General features: G+C 47.4%; 3 protein-coding genes and 1 long non-coding RNA gene across 6 annotated transcripts; 1 reads left to right on the plus strand and 3 right to left on the minus strand.

The window, feature by feature from the left end:
• Window positions 1-2,523: 2,523 nt before the first annotated feature.
• On the plus strand, window positions 2,524-6,754 carry LOC125515206 (RHOMBOID-like protein 12, mitochondrial). Of its 2 annotated transcripts, XM_048680644.1 has the most exons (9): window positions 2,526-2,952; window positions 3,086-3,206; window positions 3,334-3,429; window positions 3,532-3,651; window positions 4,684-4,794; window positions 5,065-5,094; window positions 5,344-5,448; window positions 5,545-5,586; window positions 6,251-6,754. In XM_048680644.1, the coding sequence occupies exons 1-9, from the start codon at window positions 2,615-2,617 to the stop codon at window positions 6,335-6,337; spliced, it is 1,050 nt and encodes a 349-aa protein (XP_048536601.1). In that variant the 5' UTR covers window positions 2,526-2,614; the 3' UTR covers window positions 6,338-6,754. The 2 variants fall into 2 exon arrangements, with proteins under 2 accessions (XP_048536603.1, XP_048536601.1); XM_048680646.1 differs by lacking the exon at window positions 5,344-5,448 and having other exon boundaries at window positions 2,524-2,952.
• Window positions 6,755-8,378: 1,624 nt separating this feature from the next.
• Window positions 8,379-14,177, minus strand: LOC125515205 (putative F-box/FBD/LRR-repeat protein At5g56810). 2 transcript variants are annotated; one of them, XR_007286862.1, is made up of 5 exons: window positions 13,746-14,177; window positions 12,750-13,638; window positions 12,323-12,475; window positions 12,041-12,220; window positions 8,379-8,929 (listed from the first exon to the last, which is right to left on the minus strand). XR_007286862.1 is itself a non-coding variant. In XM_048680643.1 (5 exons), exons 2-5 carry the CDS (start codon window positions 13,614-13,616, stop codon window positions 8,892-8,894), a joined length of 1,248 nt encoding a protein of 415 aa, XP_048536600.1. In that variant the 5' UTR covers window positions 13,617-13,638; window positions 13,746-14,176; the 3' UTR covers window positions 8,379-8,891. The 2 variants fall into 2 exon arrangements, 1 of the variants encoding a protein (XP_048536600.1); XM_048680643.1 differs by having other exon boundaries at window positions 12,041-12,230; window positions 13,746-14,176.
• Window positions 14,178-15,924: 1,747 nt separating this feature from the next.
• On the minus strand, window positions 15,925-18,362 carry LOC125512868. The gene is made up of 5 exons (XR_007285575.1): window positions 18,159-18,362; window positions 17,452-18,060; window positions 16,964-17,116; window positions 16,706-16,879; window positions 15,925-16,309 (listed from the first exon to the last, which is right to left on the minus strand). It is a non-coding gene; the product is annotated as an uncharacterized LOC125512868 (long non-coding RNA).
• A 7,759-nt stretch (window positions 18,363-26,121) lies between these two features.
• LOC125512869 (flavonoid 3',5'-hydroxylase 1-like) lies at window positions 26,122-27,966 on the minus strand. The gene is made up of 2 exons (XM_048677940.1): window positions 27,033-27,966; window positions 26,122-26,949 (listed from the first exon to the last, which is right to left on the minus strand). Exons 1-2 carry the CDS (start codon window positions 27,963-27,965, stop codon window positions 26,317-26,319), a joined length of 1,566 nt encoding a protein of 521 aa, XP_048533897.1. The 5' UTR covers window position 27,966; the 3' UTR covers window positions 26,122-26,316.

Consider the following 27,966-nt stretch of genomic DNA (forward strand, 5'->3'; position numbering starts at 1 on the left):
GTGCTTCTCAATGGTTTGTCCAATGTTGTCAATTTGGAGTTGATAGCTCAACCTGTAATGGTACGCTTGCACTTACTTATTATCCATTGTTAGACCTGCATCTAAGCAACTTCCTTTTTTTTCATTACCACTGCTTGGCATTTTTATCTATACAAATGGCTCTTGTATCATTGGTTTAATAATAACATGGAGTCTTAATTGAATAAACTGTGTTATTCCGGTGCTTGAGGCGTAGTCTTCTCTTTTCTTAGGTGTACTTTCAAAATTAATAGTACCTGAAGCTCCTACTAACTTCAGTTATTTTATCTTGAGCCTTATACTTCTCTTTCTATTCACGTGTAATATGTCCAGCTTATCTACCGATGGGACTTAGAACGGTGCCCCCTATTTGGCGCATTAAAGACTCTGCTCCTCAATGAGTGGTTCACGACTATTGATCTAGTTTGCATTCTCCGACACTCTCCACTCCTTGAGATGCTCACTCTTCAGCTTGGTAACACCGAGGTATATTATTTGTATATAAAGATATTGCTCTGTTATTAAAAGAAATATCATGTATATTCGATTGATCTAACTAAAGGTAATCTTTCTGATAGAACCTTGTAGGAGCAACAGCAGTCCCAGAAACAACAAAACAATCATTTGTCTGCGCCCACCTAGAGGTTGTGAAGATTGAATGTACAAAGGTTGATGCGGGAATTCGCAAAATTTTGAATATCCTGAGTACATGTGGTGTGCATTATAAGAAAATCAGCATCAAGGAAAAATGTTCTTTCTCAAATTGTAAGTTACCTTTTGTCATACTTCATCTTTAGTATGTTTATGCGGTTTTCCTACTTGTTCTAACAAGTTTGCTGTAATTACACATTAACCCGTGTATGAAACCGTTTGCAAAACATATCTGTATCCAGTATCCTATAGTACTAAATGTACAAAGGTTGATGAAGATAGCAGATGTTCATGTTCCTAAATGTAGTTTAGCTGTGCTTCCAGTTGGTAGATTACACTGTCATCTATTCAGCAAGGATTAAATGTTGTTTATCTGCGTTTGACTCATTGTTTTCAGTTTTACTGTTATTCCCAGCGTATTGTCAGTGTGAAGCTTTTGTGAGTATTAAATCTTTAGGCGTCTGATGGCTATATGCCCATGTTATTAACAAAGGCAATTTGAATTCAAACAAAAGGAATTTAGTCAAGCTGCATTCCTCTACATCAAACTGCTTGCCATGCTATTCTCCTATCTAGTATATCAATCGAGGACATCTTGAAGCCAAACTTATTCTTTATTGTCGCTTTTTCCCTTCCTTTTTGCAGTTTTCAGTTTCCAAAAGCATGGGGGGCTTCTAGCACGGGTGGCGCCTGAGGTGTGTGCTCAGCCATGATGTTGGTCTAAAGCCTATTGTGTTTCTCTGAGTAAATTTAAAATGGTGGCCATTATCGCTACTCGCTACCTTTAGTTTCTCCCGTCCATCTGTTGGTCTTGTGTTGGAACCTTTTCTTAGTTGTTAGGCGCGATTCGTCCATATCTGCTGTGTTTTCAGCTTGTTGAACTCTTAATGTCATGGTTGGTCAGAACTCAGAACATTGCATTGTTTCGGTTATCTGTAATGGTTATCGGGCTGGTTGGCCCTATTTGAGTCCATGAGTTTTACAGGAGTTTTTATTAAATGATGATGTTGGATCTGAACCTGTATAAGGAGTCACACAAGTAGTGAACTCATAGTTTTTGTGTATACATATTTATAACGGTAGCAGCAAGGTCGGGCCATCACCTTCATTGGTACGTGCCGGGTGACAGGCGCCGGCGCACGATGGCCCTCACTGGCACCTTTTTCTGAAGTGCCAGTTTGAATTTCTCATCCATGTCCATGTCCATCCCGGCCACCCCATCTGGCACAATCCAGTCGAAGATGTGCACCAGCGCCACCCCCCACGCGCGTGTCCCCGCACAATCTCTGGCCCACGCCGAACAGGGTGAGCTAGAAATGCCAACAGACCCGAGGAGTGATGGAAACCGCCTGACATAATAATAGACCCATCATGATACGTTACCATCGGAATGGGCAGCACAATGCGACTGTGACCGCCGGTTGTGACTCCATAGCTAAAAATGGAAATTTTATCTCTCTGAGACCATTGAAAAAGGGCATGGAACGAGAAAGAAGCTGTGTCCGCACAATATGTTGGGAACCGCCTGCATGCAACTTTAAATGGATTCTCACTGGATTCCACGACGACGGGCCCGGCAACGACGGTGTAGGATGCGTGGACAGTGGACCGGGTGGCAGGGCGTGTGGACCGGGGGAGTGCGGGTTGTTTCCGTGAAAAATGAGGGGTTTTCCACAAAAGTGCGGCGGCACCAAGGCGCTCCACCGTCGAGGGGCCGTAAAGATACCATAGAGTGTTATGTATTCCATGTATAAAGATCGTATTGTAGTGTTTCTCGAGCTATGAGACCAATTCATAGCGCCAGAGGCTTGAAAAACCAAATGTGTAATTTTGTCCTGCGAGGAAATCCGTTTCCCAAACTCCACTCCACCAAATCAAAACCCAGGGGCGGGTCCGTCGGGGACAGCAGCCCGAGCTTGGCGTGGAAGCTAGGCGGCGGAACAGAATGGCGGCCCTGCAGCTGCAGGGGAGAAGGCTCCTCCTTTTGCAGCCCCTCCCCCTCCTCGCGCGGCAAGCCCTCCGCCGTGCCGTCCCGCCGCCCATCCCCCGCTGCCGCTTCCTCGGCTCCTCCTCCCCTCCCGCGGCACCGGCCTCCCCCTCCCCGCCCGCACCCGGCCCCCGCTCCCCGTCCGGCTCGCTCCTGCCGACGAGCGCCGCGGCCGTCGTGCCGGCCGCGCGCGGCGCTGGGTCCCCCGGCCTCGAGATCTCCGCTCCGCAGCGAGGCCGGGCCACCTCGGGCTGGCCCCTTCCGTCGTCGGCATTGCTCCACGCCGCGGCGCCCTGGTAAGGTTTCGGTCCGTACCGTACCGTACGTCCTTGCTCCGTCTCCGCCCGGGGAGAAGAGAAGAAAGTTGGTGCCTTTTTTGATCGTCTACTCACAGCTTCTACTCTGGCGTCCCCTTCCTCCCTTCCCTAGGGCGCTCTGGACATCGGCCGCGGCTGATGACATGGTGGGCGCGCTCATCGGCGCCAACTTGTCCGTCTTCATGCTCTGGCGCGTGCTCGCCTATCCCAGGTTCATCACGGATCCTCACATGGTCAGTGTCTTGGTGACCTGATGGTTACCCAAGTGACTTCTTTTGCTTTGATCTCGCAAGTGCTGGCCATGATTTCACTAATCCACTATGACACTGTCACCTGATGATTCTGTGGACGGACGAGCAGGTTTGGCTGGACATGTACTTCGGCGGGCGGCTGCACACGCTGCTCACGACCGCCTCCAGCAACGTGGATCCCATGTTCATGAGGAAACATTTCATGGTTGGTGCTTGGTTGGTAGTTAATTTCTAATGTGGTGGTCTGGACTGAAGACTGTGGTACTATGAGTCTATATATGACCTGATGGTTTTTGTTGATGAGCAGACCTCGCTGGACAATTTCACGAGTGGGCGTTTGCACACGATGCTCACCAGTTCTTTCAGCCACATGGACCTTAAGCACCTCTTCAACAACATGGTCGGCCTCTACTTCTTCGGCTCGAGCGTAAGACACTCACTCTTGTCACACTATCATCTCTTCTGTTCTGTTGACGATGCAGAAATGGAACACATATTTGTTTGTCAGGCTGAAATTGCATAACTTTGGTTGATAGGACTGATTACTGAATTAGTGTCGCGATCTCTCAACCGGGAGTGCAGTGGTCTTGGTTCAATTGTACTCCCTCTGTACCTAAATATAAGATGTCTTATATTTAGGTACGGAGGTAGTATCAGTTAAATGTAGAAGTTCACTTGCATTTACTTTGGTTCATGTACTTGTCTAAGATCAATAAAGCTTCCTTTATCTGAAAAAGGAGTGAATTGGCTTTCCTGTATTTAAGTACTCCCTCCGTCCGAAAATACTTGTCATCAAAATGGATAAAAAAAGATGTATCTAGAACTAAAATACATCTAGATACATCCCCTTTTATCCATTTTGATGACAGGTATTTCCGGATGGAGGGGGTATTTGTTATCTCTCCTGTATTGGCACTCAGACCAACATTACGCATGATCTAGGAGTTGCTGCGGTAGTATATGCATTTGGAAAGTTCTTTTTGTTGGACTCGAAATATGTGATCTACATTCCAAGCAAGTGTGCAGTACCACTCACTTGTTCCTAATTAAAGAGATGCTGAAATCATATGACCGTGTTCAAGAAATAATATCATGTTTGATAGGAGTGAATTGGCTCTACCATGCTTTTTATCTACTCCCTCCAATCCATATTACTTGTTGCTCATATGGATGTAGACTGACTTTTCGTAACTTGAACCGGATTCCTTCCTTAGGATTAACAAAGAGCAATGATACTTTATCACCAACCTTGTGGTTTATTATCAGTACTCCCTCTGTTCACTTATATAAGACGTTTTAGTAAATTCAGACAGTGTACTAAACAGTTCAAACTCAGCTGTCTGAAACGCCTTATAAAAACGAACGGAGGGAGTACTATCATTTGATATGTTTCTGTGATGACAAAGTATTACCTTCCTTGCTCATGTTGAATTTCTTTTTCTTTTCTTTTGTGCATTAGATTGCCCGCACGTTTGGTCCTGGTTTTCTTTTCCAACTGTACGTTACTGGAGCACTTACTGGGTCTGTATTCTACCTGGCAGAAAAGATTTTTCTAGCTCCACGAAAAGAGGTAATATGTTTACTTTATGCATCAGTGAACTGGATTCCAAATCCTGAGCATCAATTAGTTCTGATTATCAAATAAAATCCTATGGTACGATTATATTATCTCTGATTTAGTACATATTTTTTCCTGTTACTTTCATGTGAGAAGACTGGTATTCAGTCACTTTGCTGCCCATGCTAGCTACTTGATGCCAGCAAAGCTTCTGGGATCCAGATCCTTTTTTCAAGCTGCACGATAATCTTCCTAATCTAATAAGTAATGCTTCTCTTGCAGGTTTTTGGAGGATGGAAAACTCCCTGTCTTGTAAGTGATTTCCTGTCTTATAATAACTACTCTCTCTGTAAACTAATATAAGAGCGTTTACGGAGGGAGTACATCATATATTACAGTGAAATTTGCCCCAATCAACCAACTATTTGTCACCGTACACCAAGAAAAAATATTTGGATGGAAATTTTGGTGATCAGAGGCGATGCAATGGACGCCATTAGTGAATGTGTACTGAAGGTGTCGGTTGTTACACACTAAATATGATCCTTTCATGTCACTCAGGGTGCAAGTGCTGCAGTTAATGCAATTATTCTTCTTGAGATATTTCTGCATCCGACGAAGCTACTATACTTGCACCTTTTCATTCCGGTTCCAGCTGCATTAGTGGTGAGAAGATTTTTGTTTTTATTGAAAGGAAATCTGATAAACATGTGGGTGTGCTAGGTAGTGAGGACATAATTTCTCTGACTTTACTTATTTCAGGGAGTTGGTTTGATTGGTGCTGATTTGTGGAGGGTCAAGAAGGTATTTATCTAACTTTCATCTACAATCTATTTGGTTTTCTTTATATATTTGTTCTCTGCTAAATCCAGGTACCAAACAAATCTAGTAATAAATGAATGTGATTTGTGCCACAGTTGCTTATGTTCATTGGCCATGATTTTTTGACAATGTCACTGCTACTTTTTTTTTTGCGGGTAGTGTCACTGCTACTTTCATGTATTGTTACTCATATATTGAAAATTTGTGAAATGCACGGGTGTGGTGCTTAACCACACGAACCATACAGTATATAGAACTCCTGGTCTTTAATCGACCTGGGGTTGGAAATATAGCTCAATATTCACACCTAGGGAGGCTGGTTGTACTTATCCCTGTTTGTTCTTCTAATGTTTGCACCTTTTTGGTGATCATTGCGTCTACTTTTTAGTGCAATGCATCTACTTCAAGTCGATGTCTCGCCTGACAGCATCAACCATTTAATATGCTAGTCAAGCCATGTCAAACTACACCATTCCTTAAAGTTAAAGATGTGTATATGTCTTCAACCTCTCATTTCTGCATATTAGTCAAACTATTGTCGTTGATGATCTGGTACCCAAGTACAATTCATGTTTTGATAAGCATTAATTCTTCATGCCTTTTCTGATCTAGAATAGAACTAACTTTCGCCCATTCATTTTTGTAGGGTGGGAGTCGCGTGTCAGGCTCTTCTCATCTGGGAGGTGCCCTAGTCGCGGCGGTTGCCTTTGCAAAAATCAAGGGCTGGATCTGATCATGCAGTTTACTCATACTCACATGCAGCAAATCCAAGGGCCTGCTTGCTTCCACCCTGGTGGCCACTTCTTAGATTGAAATTTGCTGTTATGCGACTACTATCAACGGTCTGAGGGCCGACTCGTGGACCATGCCGCTTATTATCCAAGTTTCTGATGTAGAAATATTTAAACAAAGTCTAGATAACATCATTGCAGCAGTTAGTAGGCCGGTTGCGACGGTGATGCGCTGATCTTTTGTGTGCGACCCTGCGTGTCGCATGGATGTACTTGTATCTCATGTTATCCTGATACCTGTAGCTAGCATCAGGCCTTGCTGCTGTTGCTACTCACCCACGTGGTGTGTGTTTTGCAAATGCATCAATGAGCACGAGGCTAACTCTTGATGCCTCTTGTGGGTAACGGATTTTTTCGAAAAGGTTGTGGGTAGCGGATGGATGCACTGTGACCAAATTTGCGTCATTTTCCAGGACAGTTACCAGAATATATCGATGATCTACAAAATATGCATATATGACACGAACAGTCTCCGTTACCGATAACATAAACCCATGAACCAACTGCCGTTAAAAAACATAGCGGCGAGCAGGAGCAGGCCTCCACCTCACTCACGCCTGCCATAGAGCACGCACACGCTCCGGATGATCCTGATGAACAAGGAGCTTGTGCCAGAGTAGAAACACCGCACTCACACCGACACAGCAGAAGCAGGCGGGATCTGGAGTCATACACAAATCAGCGTTGAGTTTTCAAACGCTTTCCTTCCTCCTCCCCAGTTCCAATAGATGCATTTCGTCGAACATAGGAAGAAGACGGGGAAGGCAACTAGGCGAGCACGCCGCTGATCCATGGCGCTCGGAAGCAGAGGAGCACCGACCGTTTCAGGCGGCGAGACCTTGTGCCACGTGATTCAAGTACCAGTGAATTTTCTTGTGTGATTGTGTCACCTTGCAAGCAGAGTCTAGACTGCTCTTGTGACAGTTCATCACTGTTTCAGAGGGATGAAGTTCAAGGCCTACCATGCTCTGCATCTTGAAAAATGTCTTCAGTCAAGAGTCAAGTCGCTCTCTCTGCAATGTTACACAGCACACCTAGTGAATTAATTACTCCAACTGGCCTCGACATTTTATTCCGACGTGATGTTTGTCAAGATCGTTCTACAAGTTTCAGTGGTTGGGGAGTGAACATGTTCATACGCTGTTAAGCTTTGCTAGTATTGGCGGTCCAATGCATGAGTCTCAACTTCAAACTGCTCCAGTACAGGTTCAGCATTTCAGAGGGATGAAGCTATCATGCTCTGCAGCATGCAAAATTTTACTAATCAGAAACTCTGCAGTGCTGCAGCAATATGCACACCAAACCTAGTGCATTGACTGGCCAGATAATGTAACCAAACCTAGTGAATTAATTGGCCAGGCAATCTTTCCCTGATATGATATTCCTTGAGACCGTTTATAAGGAGTAAAAGAGGAGAGGATAGTTACACTGTGAAATTCCTGTTATATTGCTTTGCACTGAATCCATTCCCCAACATCTAGATACATGATTCCCACTATTTTTATTTTATTTTGCTTGCTACAATGCTTCTTTTTCTAAAAATAAAAAATGCAAGGCCACAATGTTTAGCATCCAGTTGACATACTTAATTAGGATATGCTGGAATGTTCAAACAATTCTATAGTATCATCTGGTTGACCGATTTTACCCTTGTATATCTGTAGATATCAAATCTTATATGCAAATTCAGAAGCCGTATATGCAGAGACTTAGAAACCATCATACTCAACACAAGATGACAAGAATCAGAAGAAATACAGTTACTTTCAGACTAGACAAAAGCAAGAGGTACAGAACGACCTTCCTGGCTTCCAAGACAGGAAGGTTGAAATTGTTCGCAAAAAAAAGGGACCAATATGAAACGGAATGAACATGTACTCCCTCCGTAAACTAATATAAGAGCGTTTAGAATACTAAAGTAGTGATCTAAACGCTCTTATATTAGTTTACGGAGGGAGTAATTGACATCGACTCTTTCTGAGGTGACACTCAAGCAGCAACATGACTATTTCTTCAGATCAAAATGACACTGATGTTCCCACAATCATCAACATATCAAGAGGAAACTTACGTCGCTACCTTACCCAGGATTAGCGCACATGGACACCCAGGATTTCTGATGCATGTACAATTCCGGTGTACATCGATGACGCACAGGGACATAAGAGATGCATCTGCAATTCCGGTGTATATTGATGACACACGGGGAAAAGGAATCTGCCAGGAGTACAAAATATGTATGTAACCGTCATTCAGATTCCCGGCAGATTATAGAAACATAGCAATGTTGTAACCATCATTTAGATTCCAGGACAAAGTGGAACGTCTTGGAGTTGCACCAAACAAACCATAAAGACAGAATTCCGGCAGAGACCAAAGATGGGAAGCAGAAACAGAACTTCACGGTTACAGCCTAACAGCGAACACATGGCCGCCATTGCAGATTCTTTAGAGAAACAGAAGTCTTCAGATGAACAACATGACCGACCACACATCTTAGTCACTATCACTGGAGTCACTATCAGCGGATGAATCTGCACAAACAAGGCAAGTCAGAAACATAGAAGGGAACTTCAAATATCCTGGGTAGCAGTTTGATGTAGAGGAACTATACTGCAGCCTGACCAAATTTCTGTAGTTGTTAACAGAAGAGTTAGCCTTACAAGAGCAAAACACCAACACAAATATGACCTTTCAGAGAGGCCTCGGGAGTCAGGACTGCTTGAGGATTAAACAAGTGTGGAAGACATGCAATTTGACTTTCAGTCTCTATTAATCAAACTGACAACATCCTTGAACAACAGTAAATACAGTGAGGCAAAGGCCTAAACTGAATTCTTAGTGATATGTATTCTACTAATGGAATACGAGAGAAGACCTAAACTGAATTTCAAGATGAGACCAGCTACTATTTTCATCACACACTACAGTAAAAGGATTAGATAATTTTTTGAACTGAAAAAAACAGAAGATAATAAAAAATGATTTTGCATGGATAATAAACAACGTTGAAATATAACAGCCACTCTAAACTCCATCAGCATGCAGATACAATTTATACTGAAGGATAATGAATACAAAATATGAATGGATTTGGAGGGTGTGCCATAAATTCTAAAAACATCCCCAATAGCAGATCAAAAAAGGTAGCTGAAACAAAAAAAAAACAGGATTTTATGGTCTTTGAGGCCAAAAAAAGACTCCAACAGCAGACCAAAACCTGCATGGCGACCAAAAAAAAAATAGGCTATAGCCTAAAAATTGCTATCGAATTGGTAAATATACCAATCCACTAGCGACAGACCAAAAAACGCAAAACACTGTGATGGGAACCCCAACCTGAAATTTCATCACCGCTGCCCCTCCCCATCTTGCTGCCGCCGATTCTCGCCGCCGCCGCCACTCTATCGGCCACGCCGAGCCCTGACACCCATTCCTTCTGTTGGAGACAACCGCCATGACCCCCGCAGCCGCCGCAGAAGCTCGACACACCGCCGCCCGAAGTCGTCCATTTCGACCGTTTTCCTGCCCCGCCGATGGATGATATGCTCGTCGTCGCCTGCGAGGTCGATTATCGGCCGGGTGACCAGCGCCGAGCCGCCACTCCATATCGAGCTCTCGATACAAGGCGGCACGCCGCCGCCGAAGTTGGTTGCATCCCCTGGCTCCCCTCCGACCCCTGGGTCCATCCTGACGCCTTTACTATGCCGCCCAACGAGCTACATCGACCGAACATGAGCTCGGTGCCCACAAAGTGTTCGATGGAAGTTCTTAGCCAAACTCGAGCTCGGTGCCCACAAAGTGTTCGATGGAAGTTCTCTAAGTTAACTTTTCTTGCCTTTTCTTGTCATACGTTGTGAGCATGAATCCTCCTCGTATGATGATTCCTCCTTCAAAGAGGAATATGAGTGGGATGAAGATGATTAAATTGCCATGACCACGTTGATCGGCATGGAGAAGAACAAGAGGCCAAAGCATGGCGGTTCCATTGTCAAGAGTGCAAATCCGGTGCATACAGAGCGAAACTTTCGACACCGATCCAAAATGGCTCCTACACATTGCCAACTCTGTCAAAGAGCATGACCAATTCTTCGAGCAGAGGGGGAATTGTGTCAGAGATCTTGGACACAACACTTTCGACGCCGATTAAGAATGGCTCCGAACTTGTTCCTTCATGTTGCCGACACCGTCAAAGGGCATGATCGATTCTTCATGCAGAGGAGGAATTGTGCCTGAGATCTTAGACACAACACTATCCAGAAGATGACTTTGGCATTGCGCATGATGGCATATGGCATTCCTGCATATTAGATTGATGATCACCTGGCAATGGGAGAGAGCACTTCCATCAAGTGTGTGAAGCGATTTGCTAAGGCGGTGGTTCAAGTGTTTAGGCCACAGTATTTGAGAGCACCCAATGCTCTGGAACACTCGGCTTTTGGAGATGAACAAAGCATGGGGATGGGGGGTTCCAGGTATGCTCAGCTTAGTTGGTTGCACGCACTGGAGGTGGAAGAACTGCCCTGCAGCTCAAATGCCATGCGAAGGATACCACCATCATTCTTGAAGCCATTGTAGATCAGGAGACATGGTTTGGATGCCTAGAGCTTGCAATGACATCAGTGTGCTCCACCGATCAACACTATTTGCACGGTTATCCAATGAGGAATCACCACCGGTGGAGTTTCAAGCAGATGACCACACATACAAGGGGTACTACCTAGCAGGTGGGATATACCTAAAGTGGGCAACCTTTGTGATGATTTCCCAGCCCCCAAGGTAAGAAACAACTTGGTTTCCATGTGCTCAAGCAGATGCTAGGAAGGATGTGGAGAGGACATTTGGGATTTTGCAAGCCCAGTTTGCTAATTTGCAGGGACCGGCTCGGTTTTTGGAGCAAGAAATCCTTTAGTACATCATGACTGCCGCCATGATCTTGCACGGCATGATCATTGAGCATGAGTGTGGCCAAGATTTGGATTACTCCTTCTATGACTTAACGGGAAGGGTAGTGCATCCACCTAGAAGGGAAAACCACATCCGACAGTTTCTTCAAGGTCATCAAGAAATTCGAGATGCGGATACCCATCAACGTCTTTAACAAGATCTCATCGAGGAGTGGTGAACATGGAATGGGCAACAAGACCACTAGTTCTACACTTTTACTTCTATGTTTTGTGTTATGTTTGATGAATAAGTGTGTTGAATTTGGGGTTGTGGTCTGATGAACTATGTAATAAAGTACTTCCTCTGTCCCAAATTATAAGATGTTTTGGTAGGCTAAAATAGCCTAACAAAATGTCTTATAATTTGGGACGGACGTAGTACTATTTGTCCTTTATTTGTTTCGGATTAATTTGAAATGAGTTTGATATTATTTACAACATTGCATATGCACAAATATGTGTGGCGGAAGTAAATTTGAAATTTTTGGTCTCCAGTTTTTGGTCTACTGCAAAGCGGAAATTTTTCTGGAGACCAAAAACCTTCTCTCTCCACACCTAATAGGCTAAGACTGTTTTTTGGTCTGCTGTGGAGATACTCTAATTGATATGTAATTATAGCAGATATGGTAGAACAAGTAGGAAGGGCTGTCATACATTCTAATTGGCAATGAATACTAGATATGGACAAAGCTAACTTACAATCTGAGTCCAAACGTGGATCCTCCTTGATGCTAATTTGCTCACGAAGTATGCCGCATGTACTTAAGATACTCAAGATTGAACGAACTCCCTCATCAACCTTTTCACATTCAATATAAACGAACTTTAGGCGTTCACACAAAAATGATTGTGTTATTGTTTCTTGGGCTCCTGTTGCTCCTACAATATTCTATCAGATAAGAGCAATTAGTAAAGACAAATACAACATCCACAATAACACCTTAAAAAATACAGCAACATCGCTATCTATACAACATATACCTCGGTGTTATCAAGCTGAAGAGTGAGTATCTCAAGAACTGGAGAGTGTCGGAGAATGCAAACAAGGTCAACAGTTGTAAACCACTCATTGAGTAACAGAGTCTTTAATTTGCCAAAGATGGGGCACCATTTCAAATCCCATCTGTACAGAAACTGGACAAATTGCAAAGAATAAAAATAAATTCAGACTCTAGAAGATCAAATAATATGTGCTATAACAACCTGCAATGTCATATTTTATCCAACCAAGACACTATGTTATTAGCCATCGATTTGAGATGCATTAGAGGAAGATAAAGTACCAAAATGCGATAATGAAAATAAACAATTTGCTTATCTGCAGTTCTAACAATGGATAGAAAAACTACAAGAGAAACTTTCAGGTGACAAATAACAAGAATAGAAACGGCAGTAAGTGAAAGCGTACCATTTTAGGTAAAGCTATCAAGTCCAACTTGGCAGCATTGGACAAACCATTGAGAAGCACCCCCTCCTTGACAGGATAAGCATGACAACCACAGACAATATTATCACAAACCCCCTGATTACTGCGACAGTGATCATGGCATCCATCTTCAAGGTTAACATGGGCTGTTTCTAGCAATGGCATGTTTTCAAGGAAAGGTGTCAGGCCTTCAAAATCCTCTAGCTGCAGTAAGATAAGACCCGGGGCACAAATCCGAAGGCGCACAATGTCAGGTAGAGAACAGTAGTCAGCTATGCACAGGCGCTTTAGTGACATGGATGATATCTCACATGCACGAATGTTGCAAAGTTGAATCCTTAGATCCTCTAACACCAGGCAGCCTGAGAACTTCAAAGCAGAGTGGTTGAGGTTGACCCCTTCAAGGTGCAGGGTCTTCAAGTGTTGGGAAATGAGACTCAGGGGCACATCAAACACTGGTAGGGCGTACTGAATGTGAGCTGCTCTTACTACGAGTTCCTCAGCTTTGCATGCCAGAGCGTAGTCAATCAACAGCCTGGTGTTTGTGAACGTGTTCTCCGGCTCATCGTCAGGACAGGCATCGATCTCGCACCTGATGAGAGGCGAGTCCCCACGGAGACAGATGACCAGCTTCACCAACTGTTTGAAACGGTTGTATCGCGGAAATGTTGGCCCATCAAAGACGAACAACAAACTGGTCAAGCGCCTCCAGAGGTCGCGCCACCGGGTGTTGAGCACACAGGTCTGCAGGGCATCCTCCACCGACAGGAAGGATAGCACACGCCATAGGAGCTCGTCAGGGAGGTCTCCAAAAGGGTCACTGTCACTCGCCGCAGCCATCTCGAGCATTCCGTCGAACAGGTGGCGGGCACTGCAGGAGCAGAGAGAAATTAGCAAACCAAGCGCAGCCGAATGTGGCATCACCAAATCAGGGAACCATGTAGTTTTCTCTAAGGAGGTAAAGAGACGGGAAATCACATCGATTCGTGACAGTCGGAAGCGCCCGTCGCCGGCAGCCGCGGGGAAGAGGGAGAGCAGGAGGAGGACTCCGTTACTGGGTGCTGGCAGATCCGAAGTCCTCCGCCCGCCGCGTGCCCGCCCTCGCCAACTTCCCTCTCCACGCGCGCTGGACGGGTACAGGCTACGAGCGAGCGGCCGACGGGAAGCCCTCTCTTCCTTGGCGTCGGAGTTGGAAGGCGAGCACCGGAGCAGAGGAAGAAGGGGCGGCGGCTGGGACGCGGTCGCAGGCACGGGGGATGGGGGTCGACGGCGCGCCTCGACGCAGCGCTAATCGGCCGTGACCTTGCTCGCGCGGGGCGGGCGGCGGCTGCAGGGAGGGGAGGGGAGAGACGAACAGAGGAACAAGAGGAGGCCCGCCTAGTGTCTCTCCCCTAGCAGCTGACATGGGCGGCCCACGCTGAACCGGCCGGTTTAGACACGAAACGGATAGCCGTTTTTTTTCATCAATCAAAACTACCAAAGGGACGTCTATTGTTCCACGCGTGGCCGGCTCTGACGTCGCACCGCTCGCTTGCCCAACATGTCTCCTTCCTCGCCCCATCGACCATCCTCTAACCCCTTCCCCACTTCCTTTTTAGATGCCAAGGATCCCTCCCCCACCCCTTCCATCCTGTCAATGCTCGGACTTCTCTTCATCAGTGATTTTGCAGCCGGTCCTATCGTCTCTGTCCCCGGCTCGTCCTCGATGAATACATCACGGATGACCATGTCATCCCCGTCTGGCTTGGTGCTCCTTAGGGTCGTCTCCAAATTGACTGAAATATCAAATATTTTAAGAAAAACACTAAATTATCCGCAGCAAGAGAAAAAATCCAAGTTTTTTACTCGTTGAATATTTACCCTCTACAAACAGCAGTTTACAAAAGGTTTCAAGCTTTCCAGTTCAGTAGCAATCCTTTTATCCGCAACAAGAACTATCACCTGTCCTTTCATCCAGCGGCATCGAGCTAGAGGGGGTGTCGGCGTGGAGGTGACGATATCATTTGCCCTTCTTTCCATATTGGCATGCAAGGACACATGCTAATAAGAGGTACTATGGCCTACAAAGGCATGTTGAGCTGGAGGCAATGCCCTTGATGGATGCATGATTGGACTCGAGCGACAGGCGTCAACAGTGAGCACTAGGTCAAGGTTAAGGGTAGGAATATTTAGAAGGATGGCCTTAACCTACGATGATAACCACTAATAAGATAGTGATGGACACATGGAAAGAGGCAACTTGTCGTGCAAGGACGTGAGAGGAAGATGGACGGGAGGGGAGAGGTTTGCTAGAGGGGGCTCATCAGGCCATATGGGGATGGGTCAAAGGTGTTCCCAACGAGTGATCATGAATATTTGTGGGTGGGTGGAAGGTTGTAGAGTAAGTGTCAAGCAATCTTGGTCTTTTGCTTTTGATCACATGGCAAAAACAAAATAATGGTCTTTTGATTTTGATCACATGTCAAAAAAAAGTGTTGGCAAAAATTAATTAATCAATTAATACATAAATAATCCCAAGAAAGTACTATACTTATGTACTTCCATTTGAACCTTGAGCCACAACTAGGGGTGGTGGAGAGGATTTGCACATTCGCTTCTTCGTTGGTAAGGATGGAAACAACATCCTATGCTTATGACTTTGAGGGTCAGAAAAATTGCCACAAGCGATTAATGCTAGTTCAGATATCATTTATCCTATGATGATATTTGGAAGGAAAACATGACCTTGAAAAAATGATGATGATTAGGTTTAACTAGACATTTCTTCGAGGAGGAAATTAAACATGCTTTCAATGGATGCCAACAGGGCTCCAGGACCTGATAATATCCCAGCTGTTTTTTGTTAGACATGTACACTAAACTAAGTCAAAACATGGCTACATCATGACTTTCCAATGTCAAACCGTGCATGCCCAGATTTCAATGGCTACCAGGCAAATATCTAAGTGCAGTATACTACCCATCAACAAAATCTATGTACGAATTAGTTATCAACTTGTGTCTTCGGGTGATAACGTGCCAATGTCAGTATGCATACTAGGCGATTTAGACAAAAGGTTTTTGTCGACCTTTGTTTCCCTCAAGAAGGTTTTTTCTCTTAAGAAACATGAAAGCAAAGTGCATTAACCATGGACACCCGGGATTTCTGGGTGATGTGCAATCAGACGACAAGAACTAGGTTTGAGCAGGGCAAAGAGACATGAAAGGATGCACGCACATATACTAAAATTCTGGTAACCAGAAAATTCCGGTATAATATCAATGATCTACTAAATATGACAAGAACATGAAATGTCAATGCGCTTCCAAACTTCCATAAAAACAATGTTCTGACGACCATCATTTTGCTAAGTTGCACAAGAGAAACCACAATGATAGATTTCCAGCTGGGACAATACATGGGAAGGAGAAACTAAAACATCATGGTAACAGGCTAACCGCCAACACATGGTACCATTATTGATGACTCTTTAGAGAAACATAAATCGGCAGACAAACATCATGACTGAGCTCATATCTTAGTCCCAATCAGTGGATGGAACCTGCCCAAACAAAACAAGGCACAATAAGTTTGCTTCAAAGATTTACCCAGATGACGTAGATGAAATTTTCAAATATCTTGAATAGTACTTTGATGTAGAGGAAATAAACTACATCCTGAGCAAAATTGGGTAGTTGAATAGTTTAGCCTTGTGAGGCAACTCTACGACAAATATGACCATTCAAAGAGGCCTCAAGACCCAAGAGCGCTTTAGGATTGAAACAAGTTGGAACCCATGCAATTTGACTACCGATCTCTGATAATCATACTGACGACAGGCTTGGACAACAGTTAAAACAACGAGGCAAAGGCGGTCCTTGCTAGATGGATGTGTAATTACAGCGGACCGGTTAGAACAAGTAGGTAGGGATAGCAAATATGGATGGAGGTAACTTACAATCTAAGTGCGATCACAACACTTGATGCTAATATGCTCAAGAAGTATGCCACATGTCCTCAAGACGTCCAAAATCTTGCAAACAGCATTATCAACTTTCCTACATTTAATGTTGACAACCAAATGAGGCAGACACACAAATGATTGTCTGGATCCTTCTCCTCCTACAAAGTTCTACAAGATACACAAATTCATTGCCACAAAAAGTCATACAAGATAAAACATTTACTAATACATCAACATATTTGAATCAAATACCTCAGGGAAATCGATCTTAAGAGTGAGCTTCTCAAGATTTGGAGAGTGTTGGAGAATGCAAACTAGGTCAGTAGCCGTAAACCAATCATTGAGTTTCAGAGTCTTTAACTTGTCAAATTTAGGGCACCATTCCAAATCCCGTTTGAAGATAGGCTGGACAAATTGCAAATGAACAGAAAAAAAATTCAGACTCTAATACAATATATTAGGAAATACAGTTGGGTACTTCAATTACAAAATTAGGGAAAAGGAAAACTACACCATATGCCTTGAACTGTCACATTTTATTTTATCAAGAAATCTTGTTATTAATATATTGATTTAAGGGCCACCGGGTGAAGATAGAATTAGCAAGATGTGGAGATGAAAATAAACAACTTGAATATATGCAACACTAACAATGGATAAGATACTATAGGTACAGGAGAAATTAAACCACGGGTGGTAACTGGCAAATAACAGTAGGAGTAAGATAGTGGAAAGTATACCAATTCAGGCGTAGCAATCAATTTCAAATCAACAGCATTGGATAATCCATTGAGAAGTAGACACTTCTTGTGAGAACATCCACCACATTTAGGGTCACTATGACAGACATTATAACACCCATTGCGTTCCAGTAATGGCATCTCTTCAAGGAAAGGAGTCAAGCACTGAAAACTACCTAGTTCCAGTGAGATAAGGCGCAGGGCAGCAATAGGAATGTGGATATCCTCGGAGAAGGTACAATTCCCAACTAACCGCAGATGCTTTAGTGAATTAGAACATATCTTCCCTGTGTCGACGTAGCATCTTTCTATTGTTAGCTCCTCTAATACTGGGCAGCCCGAGAAATCTACTGAGGAATCTACGAGGTCAAGGAATCTAAATTCTATGGTCCTCAAGTGGCGGGAGATGAGGAGCTAAAGATGAAGCGCAAGTTGGTTTTGCGCCTCCAGAGGTCACGCCACTGGGTACCGAGCACACAAGTCTGTAGGGCTTCATCCCCCGGCATAAGGGAAAGGATGTGCTCGAGCACATCGTCGGAGAGGACGCGAAAAGGATCCGTGCCTGCGTCAACAACCTTCTTGTGCATTTCGTCGAACAGGTAGTGGGTTCTGCGAGTGCAGGAACGAAATCAACAAAAACACAGGGAAAGTGGAAACCACAAAGTCGATTGAGGTATTGGAGACAAAGAAAAAGATTGCAGCATCACCTGAGCATGACTCCTGGACAGGTCGAAGCTCTGGCCGCCGCCGGCCGCGGGAAAGAATAAGGAGGGGAAGACGCTTCCTCCCATCCCATCCCTACGGTATTTAAACCACGAGGGTTCGGAGCAGTCCCTAGATCTCGATTCCCCATGCGTCATTATTGCCCGCTCATTTATTTATTTTTAGGATAGTGATGAAACTGCACCGCTTTCCTGCCCTCTCACGCATAAGGCGGTTATGGTCGTCCATTCTTTTGATCCGGTCGTTTCTAGTCATCAGATCTGGTCTATGTAGCCACCTAAAAATAGCTGTCAATTACTGGCCGAGCTATCCTAATGGGCTACTGCTCTAGAGGCTGAAAGCGATCCTTCTGGTTAATTGGGCCTGCACTCTTGCGTGAAGCCCGCTCCAGCCTTGGAGAAAATAGAACTAGCGAAGCGGGCCTCCTCCTCTTCGTTCAACCTCTGTTCGTCTATTCCTGGAGCCACCGCTCGATCGAGAAAGGCCAGGGATGAGGCTAGCGACGGCGCTGTGTTGCGTGGAGGCGACGGGTCAAGGCACGCCGTCGACTCCGTCCCACGTGTGGCGACCGCCTACCAGCCGCCGCTCCTTCTTCCTCTGCTCCGGCCTCCGGCGTTCCCCTCCCCCCATGCCACGAAGGAAGTGAGGGTTCACAGTTGTCCACTCGCTCCTTGCCTATAGCCATCGCACGTGGAGCCGGTGAGGGGTTCATCGGCAGGCACGATGTGGGAGGAGGACTTGGGGATCTGCCAGCATCCAGTAAGGGAGGATGGGAGAAATCCCCTTGCTCTTCCGGTTTGGCTGTTCCCTATGGTTGCCGGCGACCGGTGCTTTCAGCAGTCTACAAGTTGACGTGAGCTTAGATGATACTCCAATATCGATCCAAAGGATCTCCCCGATTTGGCAATGTCGCATTCAATCTATTGGTTTGCTAAAGGCATCTCCAGCCGCATCCCCAGAAAGGCCTTCTCAGATGTTTTTTTTGCGCCGGCGCCGAAAAAACGGTCCAGTCGTGTCTCCAGTAGCCCGATTTTCGCCGGTCTGGGCCGAAAACAGCACCAGCAGATCCAGGCCGAACCCAGCGCGCTGGGGACGCCCGGAGCGCCGGGGCGAACTGTTTTGCTGCGAAAAAGCCGCGGGCCAGCCGCGCCAGGGACACGGCGGCTCGTCTTCCTCCAACTGCCTCGGTTCCCGTGGGGAATCAATGGCAAGTCTGCCGCCGGTCAGCCTTGCCATTGATTCCTCACGGGCGGCGCGTCATGGGACGGCGCGCCGATGCCTCCCCTCTCTCGCACGCGTACACACGGGCGCGGAGCGGCTATAAAAGCCGGCGGTCTCTCAGTCGCCTGTGCCCACACCAGACTCGCCCCTCGCCGCCGCCCAGCCCCTCTTTCTCTGTCTCCGTCTTCCTCTCCCGAGCGCCACCGGCAGCCCCTCTCTCTCCCTCTCTACCACCGCCGAGCCCGTCGCCATGGCAGAGCGCTTCTCCAGAGACGAGGCGGCGACGAACGGCTTTGGTCGCCGTTCGCTCCGCGGACAGGAGTCTTGACTCCTGTTCCAGGCGAACATCCCGGCGCCGCCAGACATGCACGCCGGTGGTCGGCGGCACGAAGAACAGCGAGGGGCGCCACCTGTGGTGGGGCGTCCCCGGCCGCACGCTGGATGGCGTGCTGGCGTACCTCGACGGCGGCAACAACCCGCCGTTGACCTATCCTGCGACGGGGGCCGCCCCGTCGCAACACCGACGCGCATGGGCGCCAAGGAGGTTCGCCTCCTCCTCGTCTTCCTCCTCTCGCTCATCTTCCCACTCCTCCGGTTCTCCGGCGCTTCTCGGCGTCAAGGCCGAGCCCGCGGCGGAGACGCCAATCGGTCGGCGCACTCGCAGCGTCGGCATCGTCATCAACGAGGGCGGCTGGCGCGCCTCCTCTTCGTCGGCTCCTCCGCGCTTCGTCAAGCCAAAGATGGAGCCGGGGCTGGCGCCGGTGAAGGCGGAGTTCGACGACGACGACGCGGCTCTAGAATGGGCGTGCCAGGACTCCATTGCGATGGAGAAGGCGCGCCGGGAGAAGGAGAAGGAGCGCCAGCGCGCCGTCCTGCGCCGCTTCGAGGAGTGCCGACGCGGCCGCGATGAAGACGGGGTCATCGTCTTATGCGACAGCGACGACGCGCCGCCGCCAGTCCGCCATGGCGACGCCGAGCAGGGGTCCAGCAGGGGCGCCCGCGTCAAGGAGAAGGCCGACGACGACGATGGCGGCGACGACTTCAGCCCCTTTCTTTTTTAGATTAGGTTAATGTAATGAAAATACGCGAATTTCATCGAAATTTGCCATGTTTGGCCGAAATTTAACTAGTTTTTATCATAACTTCGCCGAACGGTCCTTTTTTTATTTTAATACGCGCCTGGGGACGGCCCTAGGGGCCGACGGCTGGGAACCGACTCGCCCCAAGCCATTTTTTGCGCCGGCTCACCCCCAGGCGGCGCTTTTAGACGCCCCCGGGGGGCCAATGGCTGGAGATGCCCTAATTTCACTCCGCTCCCGCAGTGCCCTCCACCTGTTCTACATAATGCACGACAGTTTGTGGCAAGTGACAAAGACCACTTTCGGCCAAACTCGCCATGACTTGCCAGCTCCGGATGATTACAATAAAAACATGTATCACAATTATAGTAAGATGAACTTTCGCAGACAACATGTGTCAGTTTGTTGCCAATTATTTTATTTGTATAAAATAAGAATTCTTTCACTTATCTAACCACTACATACTAATGTTTGTTTTTGTCAGGATTGCTCTAGGAACTATTCATTGCCATTTAGTTGAGCAGTGTGTAGTGCCTGCTTAAAGTATGCATATATGACACGAACACAGTTTCCATTACCAATAACGCAAACATATAATCAACTTCTCAACTCCCATTAAAAAACATAGCAATGTTCTAACGGCCATCATTTTGCTAAATTGCACATTCCCAATTCAACAAATTAGATACCATATTGCTAAGTTGCACAAAACAAACCACAACGTCAGACTTCCAGCGGAAACCAAAGATGGGAAGGAGAAACTAAACATCACGGTAATAGGATAACCGCCAACACATGGCACCATTATAGACGACTCTTTAGAAAAACATAAAGTTTCAGATGAACATCATGGCCAAGCTCACATCTTAGTTCCAGTCAATGGATGGAAGCTGCACAAACAAGACAAGGCACGATAAGTTGGGTTAAAAGATGTACTCAGTTGACATATACAGGAATTTCAATTGCCCTGAATAGTGTGTACACTTCTGTATAGAATAAAAAAGCAATTTATTTTTGCTTCGGTTAAGTTGGTTCACTATCAGTTTTCTCGGTATATACCAAATAAACCGAAGTTCAAATTGGTATGGAAATCTCATACCATACCATAAACCGTATAATTGGGCTCGGTTTGGTTTTAAAATGCACAGGGTCACTGAATAGCACTTTGATGTAAAGGAACTAAACTGCACCCTGACCAAAAATCTGTAGCTGTTAAAAAATAGTTAGCCATGTGAGGCAACACCAAGAAAAATCTGACCATTCAAAGAGGCCTTAAGATCCAGGAGGGCTTTTCGCTTAAAACAAGTTGAACCCATGCAATTTGACTGCCAATCTCTGTTAATCAAAACAGCAACAGGCTCGAGCAACAATAAATACAGGCAAAGGTAGTCCTTGCTGCAAGGCGATTAAGTTGGGTAACGCCAGGGTTTTCCCAGTCACGACGTTGTAAAACGACGGCCAGTGAATTGTAATACGACTCACTATAGGGCGAATTCAAGAGCTACTATTTTCATCAATAACTAAACGGTAGAAGTAGAGTTGTAAAAGAAATTTGAAAATGATAGAAAGGCAAGAGAATAAAAATTAGAACATTTTTGCATGGATGGTACAGATTTATACGCTCATCACGAATCGCAGCTAACTACCGTAGTGTCACCAGAAACTACAGAATAATAAAATTGTGTTGAGATTTAACTGCTATTCTAAAGTACATATGTCCATCACATACCATGTAAACCCAAAAAATGGTCATACATTCAAATTGATGTACAATTACAGCGGATATGTTAGAACAAGTAGGAATGGGCTGCCATACATTCTACAGTAACTGATAATGGATACCAAACATGGATGAAGATAATTTACAATCTGAGTGCAACTGCAGCACTTGATGCTAATCTGCTCACGGAGTATACCACATGTGCTCAATACCTTCAAAACTAGGAAAGAACTACACAACAGGCCCTGAACTATCATACTTATTCAATCAAGCCACTATGTTATGAATTTATAGATATGAGGCACACTAGAGGAACATTAAGTTAGCAAGCCGTGGTGATGAAAATAAGCAGCTTGCCTATATGCAGCTCGAACATGGAAAATAAATAGTACAACTACAAGAGAAACCATGGGTGGCAACTCGCAAATAGCAGTAAGAGTAATAAAGATAGCCGCAAAGCATACCACTCCAGGATCAGCAATCAATTCCAAATCAACAGCACTGGACAAGCCATCGAGAAGCAGGCACCCTCGTCAATTCCAAATCAACATTCATAGGAAGGGTCGTCGCAATCCTCCGGGTAACTTTCACAAGAATCGTTGCATGACTGGCCAAGCATAACATACGCTGTTTCCAGTAATAGCATCTTTCCAAGGGAAGGAGTCATGCCATCAAATTCATTTAGTTGCAGCGAGATAAGACGCGGGGCATAAATATGAATGCGGAAATCCTGAGGGAAGATGCAATCCCCAATGAACCACAACTGCTCTAGTGATTTGGAAGATATGCGCCCGTCAGTGCAGCAATCTTCAATTGTTAGATCCTCTAATACCGGGCAGCGCGAGAAATCCAGCAAGGAATTTACGAGGTTAACTTGACACAGTTTCATGGTCTCAGCTGCCTGGAGAAGAGACGTCCGTCGAGCAGTAACCGTTGGTCACCGAAATGATCATCGCAAACCGAGAGCTTTTCAACTTGGCACCTTAGAGCGTACTTGATGAGCAGCTTGGTTTGTGTGAAATCAACAAAGTCCTCGTCAATGCAAGGATTGATCTTGCAGTAGGTCAGAGGCGACTTCCCCCTGAGGTGGATGATGAGCTTCGCCAGCTGACTGAAACGCTCGCAGCTGAAACCTGACCATTCGTCAAAGATGAAGCGCAGGCTGGTCTTGCGCCTCCAGAGGCCGCGCCACTGGGTGTTGAGCACGCAGGTCTGCAGGGCATCGTCCCCCGGCAGGAAGGACAGGATGTGGTCGAGTAGGTCGTCGGGGAGGACGCAGAAGGGATCCTCGCCGGTGCCAGCAGCCTTCTTGTCCATTTCGTCAAACAGGTGGCGGGTGCTGCGGAGCGGGAAGACAAAGATCGCCAGAAACACAGGAAAAGAGGGGAAATCCTTGGCCGCAATGCCGACTCGACTCATAGAATCCGCGTGATGATCCATTCACTTTCTCTATATATACAGAAGAAAAGAAGAAGGCAGCAGCATCACCTGAACTCTACTGCGGGAGCGGCAATGAAAATCAGCAGAAACACGAGGAAAAAAAAAGGAACCACAAAGTCGATCTGATTCTGGAGAAAAAAAAGGAAGAGATTGCTGCTTCACCCGAGCACGACTCGCGGACGGGCGGAAGCTCCGGCCTCCGGCAGCCGCGGGGAAGAAGAAGAACAGGGAGAGGAAGACGCCTCGTACCAACCCACCCCGAAGGTATTTAACGAACCACAACAAGGGGAGAGCAGAGGGCGGCGCCGTCCCTCCACCTCGATTCCCCATGCGCCATTATTGCCGCGCTCATTCCGCAGAGAAGAGTCGCACAGGAGCGGAATACGAGAAGACCACCGAGCCGCCGGAGGGGAGCACCTGCGCAACCCGTGGGCATTCTGGTTCTGTGGAGCCGACGTTTTCTTTGGAGTAATTTCAGTTCATTTTTGCTTATTTATATTTTTTTTGTATATCTTTTTTTTGCATATCCTTATCTATCTTTTCTTTCACAGGGATCAAGTACAGTTGCACCATATGTAGTATTTGCTCCCTAGCGTAAATGTATTTGCTCCCTTTCTAGTTTTTTATATCAAAATTTAGTTGTTTTTCTTAGTTCTTATCAAAATTCAGTTGGTCATAGATTTTTCCCTTAAGACCAAGTACAGGATGCACTTCATGCAAACATGAAACATACACACACTCGTATAATCCAATGAGGATTGAATTTGTCTGAGAATGACAAAGTTATAAAATGCCATGCTAAAACAATCATCTTTCCTAAAAAAACCTCTTTAAAAGGACATATGGCGCCAAAAGTTTGATCTTCGGTATGACTGGATACAATCATCTTCTCCACCCACTTATATGTACTCCCTTCGGTAAAACAAGCATGTCCCCTTTTATAAGGTCCCGCGTTGGAAAGGTGCATGCATGCAACCATTTCATTGGTTGTATTGAAAGCTATTGTTGTTGGTGCCATGGCTGAAAAGTTAATACACTTCATGTGTGCTTTTTCATTAGCTGCATCCATGTGAGAGAGTGCATTGGGAGTGAAATGGAAGAATTAATGTGAGCAAATTACTATGTGTCTTGGTCTAAGAGAAGTTGTCTTTAGGCCTAATAAATCCGGACGGAGGAAGTACCTGACAATCCGACCTAGAAGCTTGACGGCATGGTCGGACTCAGCTCCATTTCTTGGCCCCGAAGGCCTAGCCCAAAAAGCACGAAAAGGACAAAAAAAGGTTTTAATGGAAATACATCATGATAGAAATATAAGTGGCCACACGCTTACATGAAGGAGGGCGGAGATGCGACATGACGAGCAACATGGTAGAATGCTTCAACAATATGTTTAAAAGTGTCTGTTCTTTTCGGTGACTACAATAGTGAAATATACCTTCTTAAAGCTCAACGAGTATTTTCTTAGGCACTCTCGAACCACTATCAAATGGATAGCTGAAAAGAAAGAGTAAACCTCTCACGCCACTTCTTGTTGTCCACTCGTCCGGCGAGAGCCTGGCCCTCGAGTGGAAGCCATGTGATCATGGTGAAATCCTCGAGGGTCATTGTCATCTCGCCACAAGGGAGATAAAAGTTGTGTGTCTCCGACCGTCAACAATTGACCGTCAACGGTTGACCGTCAACGATCAAGCATGGCCGTGAGAGTTGAATGGCACATCACCAGCGGCACACGCTTGAACCGAAGAACAAACGGTAGGAGCCCGATACTCACAAAGTAGGGCTCATAGCGCACGCCGTATTGCATCTGGTTAGCCTTTGTAGGTTCCTCAGCACACACGTCGGTTAAATGAAGGTAGACAGGCAAACAAATGTCGTTTCAATGGGAGTGAAGGTGTGCCCAGCGGGCGAGCAGTGGGCGACGCTCTCGCCTAGCGAAACACTTGAATACTGGTTGTAGTGAGCGGTCACGTCCACTATGGACCGATATGAATGCGGGCAGCTGGGTTTAGGTGGGAATATGCACGGGCATGAGAGTGGGGTTTTTGGTGGGACAGAGCCCCGCAAAGCCAAGCATGTCCAGACTACGCAATCCGGACCGTGTCTGGAACCGTGACCAAAGGGGTCAGACGAACCGGGACCAATGGCCCCGATGCCCGGCCGGCGCCCTGGCCTCACGAACTGGGACTGATGCCCCCTTTGGTCTCGGTTCGTGAGTGAACCGGGATTAATGCCCTTACCAGGGCTCAATCAAAACTCTGTTTTCTACTAGTGACGGCTGCATGTGGTTTAGGGTCGATGTTAGAGATGCCCCAAATGAAAAAAGTGGAAGTACAATGGTTACCACAAATTTCTACTATGCATGTAAATGGTTTGCATCGTCGATGCAAAATTTGGCCCTCTGCTTCTTTTACTGTTTAATCACTGATGAAGACAGCAGAAATTCCCATTTTGAAATGAAGTTTGTATGCGCTTTCACTATCCAGCAATTGCTAGCCAAATTATAGTATAACTCAGGACGCGTCGAAGCCAAAGTTGTTATATTTATTCTCATGTAACGTAGTTTTTCAGGTTTCGGTTTCCACCACTTTGCTTTCTGCAGGGAGTTTTACTTCATTTATTCTAGCATCGTGCCATAACTGGTACGCCGGATTCGGCAGCATCTCCACGCTCTATGTCATGAGATCACTGGTACGCGCCGGGTGCGAGGCGCGGGCACACGACGGCCCTGAGCGGCACCTTCTTCTGCAGCGCGAGGCCGAACTCCTCGTCCATGTCCATCCCGGCGGTGCCACCCTCCGGCACCTCCCAGTCGAAGGCGTGCACCAGCGCGCCCAGCATGTGGTGCACCAGGGTCACCCCCATGCGCGCGCCCGCGCAGATCCTCCTGCCGGCGCCGAACGGGATGAGCTCGAAGTGGCTCCCCAGGGGCTCCACCTTCCTCCCCTCCTCCGTCATGAACCTCCCCGGGTCGAACCTCGCCGGCTCCGGCCACACCGCCGGGTCCCGGCCGATGGCCCAGATGTTGACGAGCAGCCTCGTGCCCTCCGGGACGTGGTACCCCTGCACCGTGCATGGCTCGGTGGAGACGCGGGGCAGGCTGAGCGGCGTCGAGGGGTGCAGGCGGAACGTCTCCTTGCAGATGGCGTGGAGGTAGGGGAGGCGCGGGACGTCGGATTCTTGGAGGAAGCGGTGTCGGCCCACCACGGCGTCCGTCTCCGCCTGTGCTCGTCGGAGGATCGCCGGGTTCGCCAGCATCTCCGCCAGCGCCCACTCGATCGTGCTCGACGACGTGTCCGTCCCCGCCGTGAACAGGTTCTGCATGCATGCATGTGTGTCATGTGTCATGTCTGATGAGTGCATGCATGTGTTTGGTTATTTACAGGGGGGTGTACACGTACGTTGAGTAGAGCTTTGATGTTGAGGTCAGTGACGCCGTCCTCCCCGGCACGGGCATCGCCACGACACGCGATCAGCCGGTCGACAAGGTCCGGCTGGCGGCCGTGCTGCCTGTCACTGTCGGCCACGGCTGCCTCATGTTCGGACAGCAGCCGGCTCCAGACCCTGTCAAGCCTCGCCGACAGCCGGCGCATCCTCCGGCCGAGCCCCTGCAGGTCCATCCACGCCACGGCCGGCAGGAAGTCGCCGAGGTTCACCAGCCCGGCAGTGGTCATCAGCTCCACCACCATCTCCTTGAACTCCCTCGCCTCCTCGTCCCCGGCCTCGTCCAGCACTCGCCGGCCCACCACCGCCTGCCCGATGATGTTGGCCATCGCGCAGAACAGGAACTCCGGCACCTCCACCGCTCCGCCACGCCGGCTCATCGCGCGGACCATGCGGCCGACCTCCTGGCGGCGCGCGTCCGCCCAGTCGGCGACCGCCTGGGGGCCGAGCAGGCCGAGGCTGCACTCCCGGCGCAGGCGGCGCCACCTGGGGCCGTAGGGGGCGAAGACGAGGTCCTGGGCGCCGTACGCCAGCACCGTGGGCGCCACGTCGTCCGCGGGCCGGTCGAGGAAGCTGCCGCCGTGGTCCCTGAGGAAGAGGCGCGCCGCGTCCGGCGTGGAGGCCACCACGACGCCCTGCCTGCCGAGGGTCAGGTGCATGATCGGGCCGTGCAGCCTCGCCAGAGCGGCGAGCGCCCGGTGCGGCGCCCGGCCCAGCAGCGGCAGCGCGCCAACCACCGGGTAGCCCCGCGGGCCGGGAGGCAGTGGCAGCGGCGACGCACGCTTGGTCCGGAGGATGGTGCGCGTGAGGTAGTGGAGGACAACGTACATGATCGCTAGGACTAGGAGCTCTTGAAACATGGCGATGGTAGTAGCACTGCCCGACTCCATA

Source organism: Triticum urartu, chromosome 6 (assembly GCF_003073215.2).
Source record: "Triticum urartu cultivar G1812 chromosome 6, Tu2.1, whole genome shotgun sequence".
Lineage (NCBI taxonomy): Eukaryota > Viridiplantae > Streptophyta > Magnoliopsida > Poales > Poaceae > Triticum > Triticum urartu.

Bases quoted from the DNA above. Each gene is read 5' to 3' on its own strand.
- LOC125515206 (XM_048680644.1), top strand. From the start codon at position 2,615: ATGGCGGCCCTGCAGCTGCAGGGGAGAAGGCTCCTCCTTTTGCAGCCC. The intron at 3,430-3,531 runs GTTGGTGCTTGG...GTTGATGAGCAG, and splicing joins TCATGAGGAAACATTTCATG to ACCTCGCTGGACAATTTCAC. The intron at 3,652-4,683 runs GTAAGACACTCA...TTTGTGCATTAG, and splicing joins TCTACTTCTTCGGCTCGAGC to ATTGCCCGCACGTTTGGTCC.
- LOC125515205 (XM_048680643.1), bottom strand. From the start codon at position 13,616: ATGCTCGAGATGGCTGCGGCGAGTGACAGTGACCCTTTTGGAGACCTC. The intron at 12,476-12,749 runs GTACGCTTTCAC...CAATTTGTCCAG, and splicing joins TGATAGCTTTACCTAAAATG to TTTCTGTACAGATGGGATTT. The intron at 12,231-12,322 runs GTATATGTTGTA...CTTATCTGATAG, and splicing joins TTCAGCTTGATAACACCGAG to AATATTGTAGGAGCAACAGG.
- LOC125512869 (XM_048677940.1), bottom strand. From the start codon at position 27,965: ATGGAGTCGGGCAGTGCTACTACCATCGCCATGTTTCAAGAGCTCCTA. The intron at 26,950-27,032 runs GTACGTGTACAC...GCATGCATGCAG, and splicing joins ACATCAAAGCTCTACTCAAC to AACCTGTTCACGGCGGGGAC.